At 46.4% G+C, this 7,226-nt stretch overlaps 1 protein-coding gene across 1 annotated transcript in view; it reads left to right on the top strand.

Annotated features, from left to right (window-relative positions):
- The first annotated feature begins 5,408 nt into the window (after positions 1 to 5,408).
- Positions 5,409 to 7,226, top strand: part of LOC135374851 (complement inhibitor-like) — a 33,239-nt gene continuing 31,421 nt past the window's right edge. Inside the window, exon 1 of the mRNA XM_064607779.1 lies at positions 5,409 to 5,530. Within this exon, the coding sequence (XP_064463849.1) occupies positions 5,426 to 5,530 (105 nt within the window). The 5' untranslated portion in view covers positions 5,409 to 5,425. The remainder of the gene's footprint in view (positions 5,531 to 7,226) is intronic.

Raw genomic sequence — 7,226 nt, 5'->3', positions numbered from 1 at the left:
AATTGATGGGCTAAGCCAACTCCAGTTAGACATAATTAGTACAGAGTTGTGCTTAATTAGTACACGTGTGATGCATGCTGACCTTTCCAGTAAATGTCGCCCTTGCTAGAAAGGTTAGCATGCATCACACACGTGCACTCATGCAGCACACAAGTTTAACTGGATGTGGCTTAGCCCATCAATTCACATAAGAGTACAATGCACGACCTTACGGAAAGGCCAGACGAAGTGGGACACATAAGATATTTTCAGACTGCACGTCTGATTTTTGCACCTTTGCATGCAGTTGCATGAAGGCCATGAAAGCAGACAAGCGTAAGGCTTTGTGTATCCAATATGAGACAACGTGAACATATATATCAACATGAGACTGCTTCTCTGCATTGTTTATCAAACTAGGTTGTTGAGGCCAAAACCGCAGTTGAAGCGCTAAAGGCCCTGTCATAGAGACATCACACAAGAAAAGTCGGTATACACTCATACCCAGTCCAACATATTGTCCCTATACTTCTAGAAAGAAATACATATCATAGAGCGCGACGGAGCTGATAGGATGAGTACGAAACGGCCACTTTGTAATTCACATGTCATGTCTCGCTTCCAGATTGTATTAAAACTGCATAATGAAGCAAACACGACGCAGAAGACAAAGGGACGGAGGAACAGACGGAGGAGACGCTCGTCCTGCCTGTTCCTCCGTCCCTTTGTCTTTTCCGTCGTGTTTACGTCATTATGCATTCGCACCAACTAGCCCAATTGCTCGTCGTGTTGCATTTAAAACTGCGTTCGGTTATCGGTGTACACTATTGTCACTAGATGATCCTTCGGTTGGAGGGAACTTAATGCAATTCTGTTTCGTGATGTTCGACTGACGTGCTTGTGAACCGTCCGTCAATCTGCGCTCGCATAGCAACATAGAGATGGGACGAATTCAGAACTTTCCGAATCCGAATCCAAGGAGGGTTCTGCGTGTACACGTGTGCATACACGTTACATAATACACGTTTCATAACTAGGCTTGCGACTTTTCGGATTTATCCGATAAACTCCCTCTGATTTTTTTTTGTAAAAATTCCGTTTTTTTTTACGCCTACGTGGCGGCCTTACGGTTTTTCCCGTCTCCTTCTTCCTGTTCCCCTTCTGGCAGCCTCCTCCGGAGTCGCTGGACCCTTGAGTGGCCCAAGAGCACCATTGTCCCTTCGGTTCAATGAGACACCGGATTTTGGAAAAGTTGATAACCCCAATGAACACCATCCGAATTTTTCAAAATGAAAACTTCGAAAACTCGGAACCCCATTCATAGCCTATGCATGGGCGTCGGAATGTGGGGGAAAGCTGGACGTTTATATCTTTTGTTCTCATGGCCAAGCAACAAACTCCGCAGGAACAGAAAAGTGCCAACAACCGCTCAAACCGTTCGTGAGAAATATACCTGATGTGAGTGAGTAAAAGTTATCCACCATATCGGAAATCGGTATCTAGCAGCCTGCTGGACCCGTGTATTAGATAAAAGTAGGTAGACGCAATAGCTGCATGAGGCAAGTCACCTCTTCGTTTTATTGTATGCTATATTTACGTTAACCGGCAATCTACACCGTATCTGTTTGATGGGCTGCTGTCTATCATTCCACTGATAAAGATGAAGCGCTCGCCGCCCCTGCGAGATCACATACGCTGTGCTAACCCCAGGTTGTCTAAATTATCCGCAGTCCTTCCCTGCGGCACGTGCAACAAGTCGCCACGCTGCGCAGACAAACCTTACCTGTAACATCGCGATATACCAAGTGTCTTTCGCTGGCAGCGCACATGGGCTAGGAAACGTGACAGCTTCGTGTGCTACGCAGCTTGAGTACAACTGCTCAGCGGCGAATAAAACAGTTCAGTACCGAGAGAAGCGGGCTTTATTTAAAAAATAATTTAACTACGAAAATAGCTACACACGTCAATACTGAGTGTGCTGTCGCAGTTTAACGAGGACCCGCATGGGGCGCGATAATAACCCGGCTTCAATCGAGGGGTACACGCTCGCTATGATGGTGCTGATGATGAAAGGTCTCGCCGTCGTCGGCCTCACAGATGTGGGCAACGTCATTACTGACGCCCTGGCGAATGTGCGTCCTGGGGAGACTTCTAAGGGAACTGTGCCAACATATGTCTGAAAGCGTCTCAGGAAACCCCAGGAAAAACCCCAGACAGCACAGCCGGCACCGGGATTCTATACGGGGTACCACCCAGTCTCGACGTGACATGGCCAGCACGCTAACTACTGGGCCACGCGAGCTGGTATGCTCGCAATGCTTAGGATAGGCCGTTCAGCACACCACTCATTCCAGTCCACCATACGACGGGTTTCGCAAATGACCTGGCCAGCACCACCTATTTTTTACTCAACCCGCGTAACCCACGAGTATAGGGTATGACGTAACATCACGTGACCCTGGAGTAGCCACTCTTGCACGGTAATTTTCGAACGGCTGGAGTTGCTCTGCGCTGCAAGGTCGCGGACGTTCAAGTTTCGATTTTTGAAGTTTTGTTTCGCCAACTTGTTATGGACATTGAGGAAGACGAATGTGGACAACAATATGTTTCTGATTTCTCTAGAATTCGTGATGAAATCGGGTGATATTCATGTATATAGATGATATCCTTCGGTATGTGTGTGTCGCGTGTGTGTTACTATTATTCATTTACTATATACGATTACTACGCGATACTATTCACTTTTAAGAAAAATAGGAAGGGCGAACTTTCGGACACACTTCACCGCAAGTCAGGCTTGGCTACCCTGAAGCACAGGCGCAGAATACACCGCCTGAAATCGTTTTTTCCTTCTGGCAAATGGTGAACTGAAAATAAAGGATGAAAATTATGCAATACCAATCTCTACTATAGGGACACCCGGCACAGTCACGATTGACAGTTCAGAACCGCACCAGCTAGAAACGTTTGCATGAAATACCGATTTTTTCATTGCTCGTACAGTTTATGAATGGAACATATTACCTGGGGAAGCGGTGCAATCGCGGACCTGTAATCAGTTCGTCCACAATTTGGAGAACTTGTTCTGATCATATGATTTTGCGTTATGTCAATGTATTGTACTCGCGTAAATCCGAGTTGTTTTGTCAATGTGGCACTCCTACTTCGTTTTTGAGACGACGAAACCATAGATAGAGAAGTTACCCGTCAAAAAGAACTCGTTACCAGATAAGTTACCGTGTGCAAAATGTAACTAGGTTCATAACGAAGTTCTTCAGCCTGAAATGTAGCTCGCAGTTACTGAATTACTTAAAAAAAGAACGAGTTACTTCCAAGTTACTTCGGACACAAAATATAATTACGCAGGTGCAGCACGCGTGAGCAGTTGAGTTAGACCTTGAGTTGCCTGAGGAGGAGTGCAACACGCTTAGATCGTTTTCGTTTATGTCCAACAACATACCTCTCCCTGTCTGTAAACAAATGATGTCATAGTGTTCGACAGCGCCAAAATTTGGTAGAATGGAACTACGCTCGAAGCTAGAGGTGAACAAGGTCGCGCCCGACGGCCACGGTCTTGAGGGGATTACGATATGGTCCCTTAAAGGCACGCGACCCTCGGTCATACTTTTCTTTCAATGGGAGGCAGCGAACAAGTGCCCGTTCGTGGGACCCAGCCCTCTCCTTCCGATTTGTTTCGGTTTCAGTCTGTCTACCAATGTCATGATGACGTTTCTCTGATAGAGGTCTATTCGAACGCTTTGCATCTTACTCCCTGTGGGCGCACAATGGTTCAGCCTCATTTCAGTGGCAGCGGTTCTTACTTCCTGAATAAAAGACTGTCATTGATTGAATACCACGTTTTATGGCAAAAAAAAAAAAATGCCATGAAGGAACGGGAGAGAAAGCAAGAAAATATGTGGACGTGAGTGAAAAGCGAGTTAAAAGTAACTTGGAACTTAATTTAAGTTACTTTGGCAAAATTACATGAAAAAGGAACGAGTTCCTCTGAAAGTTACCACGGCGCAAGAGTAGCGAGTTAAGTTACAAGTTACCAACAAAAGGAACTTAGTTACAGTAACGAGTTACCTCGAGCTCTGGACGAAACCAGCTGTATTATGAAATAAAATAAATAAAAAAAGATTATAGGTGGTGACCAAACCCCTCTGTAGTGCTTCTCCTTGACAGTATTACTCAATCAATCAATAAAGTGCGTAGCGGGAAAAATATCGCCGGCTGTCTCTGACATAAATAATAACAAATAACTGTTTGGCAACACAGTGTAAGCAACAAAGCCACTCGTGTAGTCCAATGTAGCGGCATAAGCTACTCGTCGACGTAACCGATTGAAAATCGAATCGGTTGTTTTCGCGATAAAGTGTTTCAATATCGCACACTTGCGCATGCCTCGCTCATTTAAACGGATCCGGCGAAAGAGGTGACACCAACACACCTAGTACCATGTGAAAGGTGCGGGCTATCGAAAGATGCCAATCTGAGTCCCGTGGGACGAGCAGTTTGGAGGTACGTGGCACGAAAATTCGTATTCTTCTGACGCACGTGCTAAGTTTAGAATGTTTTCAGAAAATGAACTATGCGCCTTATTTATGCAAAAAAAAAGAAAGAAAAGAAAAACATCAGCGGCATGGCCGTACGGGTTAAGGCGTCTCACTCGTTGGCAGTAGCCAGCTGAAGACTGGCAAGTGGTGGATTCGAATCGTACCACCGGCAGTGCTGTATGAGGTTTCTCCACGGGTTTGCGGAAGACTGTCCAGAGGAATGTCGGGACGGCTCCCTCTGAAGTCCGCCCAGAACGCATAGTATCCCCCACTCTTCCTTCTGTCCTCTCTCCATCTGTCCACACTTGTACGCCGCTCATAGGCACAGTTGCTTCGCGGCGCCGACACGGAGTAAAAAGGAAACCAAGAAAAAAGAGCAATTGTTCCTGCATGTCGAAAAGAAATAGAAAGGTGTCCGTACAAGATAAAGCGCTAGGAGTTTCACCATCTCCACCACGGAAAGTGTCGCGAGCAGTGCCACGTATGGTGCATTTTCAAAAATTATCTCGACCCTTCGCCTAACATTCTCTTGTTACGATCCAATTAAAAAAGCAAGAATTTGAATTTCGCACCCCCCCCCCTTGTTCGTCTTAAAATAAAACTAACTTGCGGTAATAACACGGTTCGAAGCTCCGGTAGACAATTAAAACAGAAGTGAATGGGAGAGAGAGAGACAACAAAAAAGAAAAGAACGCTAAGCTCATTGGCTACACGTAGCCTGCAACCTATACACTTCGCAGTTATTGGGCCATCGTCAGCGCTGCGTAGGCAAGCAACGTACCACGCAGCTGTGAGCCGACCAGGGAAGCCGACTTCACAGTGGGAAGTGCCCTATAAATACTCTTCCACTTGCTGCTTCAAATCAGTCTCATCTGAAGACGACGTCCAATATGCTTCGAACTCTTCACGTTCTTTTCCTCGCGCTCTGCCTTCTGAGAAGCGTTGCTGTGGCAACAGACGACTGTGACTCCAAAGATACTCCTGATGCCTGGGAGGTAAGAGCAGCATACTTTTATATTGAACGGCTAGATACTTTGACCGTACCCTAACGTACGCACTCGCCTCGTGTGCGTAGCCAGTTTTGCATGCGTGAATAGAAGTCATTGGTAATGCAAAATTCAGGTAGATGGTCGTACACGAGCGATTGTGTACGCCGATTTTCTTTGCGCGGATTCATTTTTTTTCCTAATGGAAGTACAGCTTGAACGCAGAGACCGTTAGTTTGAGTTGCTGCAAATATTTATCTATAACACCCATATAGAATACGTATATATAACACTTTTTTGTGTTTCGAGACCCCTTCAACCTCACGACATTCTACAGGAAGATAATGATTTCAAAGGCACGGCGTATAATGACTTAACAAACAACAAGGCGACGAAAGTCACAGTACCCATAGGTACAAATTATGCGCGAAGGATTTGGCCGAGTTTCTGAGCAGCAGGCCATAGAAACGAAAAAAAAAAGAAAAAAAATTGTGCGCGGGGGCTGACATAACCGATTTTTTTAAATTCTCCATTAGGGCCGCGAAGCAAATGTGGCTATGAGCAGCGTACAGACGCGGACAGATTGAGAGAGGACATAGCAGGAAGGAGTGGGGGACAAAGGGGTTAGTATGCGTCCTGGGCCGACTTCAGTGGGAACTGCGCCGACATTCGTCTGACGCGGGCATCCCAGGGAAGATCCGAGACAGCACAACCGGTGTGGGGACTTGAATCTGCCTTCCTTCCCAGTCTTGTCGTGAAAAGCAGTCATCCTAACCGCTATGCCACGGGAGAGCGATGGAATCGCTGTCGATCTGCGGCTTACTTCGAGAGGCAGGTTATCTCCGGACAAACGTCGACGCAGCGCCCTGAAGTCATCCCAGGTAACATAAACCCCCATCCCTAAAAATGTTTATCTTCTCTCCATCTGACCGCCTCTGTATGCCGCCGATATCCACAGCTGCTTTCTGACGGCTGCGCGCACACACACACACACACACACACACACACACACACACACACACACACACACACACACACACACACACACACACACACACACACACACACACACACACACACACACACACACACACACACACACACACACACACACACACACACACACACACACACACACACACACGCACGCACGCACGCACGCACGCACGCACGCACGCACGCACGCACGCACGCACGCACACACGCACACACACACACACACACACACACACACACACACACACACACACACACACAAGGTGTTTCAGCTTTATGGGTAACTAACGTGGAGAAAAATTAACAGGCTGCTTTGACATCTTGATTGCTTGATTGATTGCTTTTTTAGCGCAGAAGCGACGAAGGCCATAGAGCGCAGTGGGTATGTGGAGAAATCAGTATGCGAGTAAAATTAAAAGTAAAAGTAAACTGATGACGTTAAGAACAAAACATTCTGTATCGTGTAAAATAAACTTCTAAGAAGTAAAAATTTTAACACTTGCCATTGAAGCCAATATTCTGGATGAAGTTAAAAAGAGTCCCGAACTGAATGAGCGACTCATCACCCAGCAAGAGGCGTGGGTGAAGAGGTATGAAGTGCTTGTAAAACATGCTAAAATAACGCTGACTTTCAAAGACAGGACATGAGATGAGGGCATGAACAACAGAGCTGCTCACCACAGTGTGTGCATTGAGGAGGCTCCCCTCC

The sequence above is a fragment of the Ornithodoros turicata genome, chromosome 1 (assembly GCF_037126465.1).
Source record: "Ornithodoros turicata isolate Travis chromosome 1, ASM3712646v1, whole genome shotgun sequence".
Lineage (NCBI taxonomy): Eukaryota > Metazoa > Arthropoda > Arachnida > Ixodida > Argasidae > Ornithodoros > Ornithodoros turicata.
The sequence above is the reverse complement of the archived record's forward strand: the minus strand, read 5'-3'. Positions and strand labels throughout refer to the sequence as shown.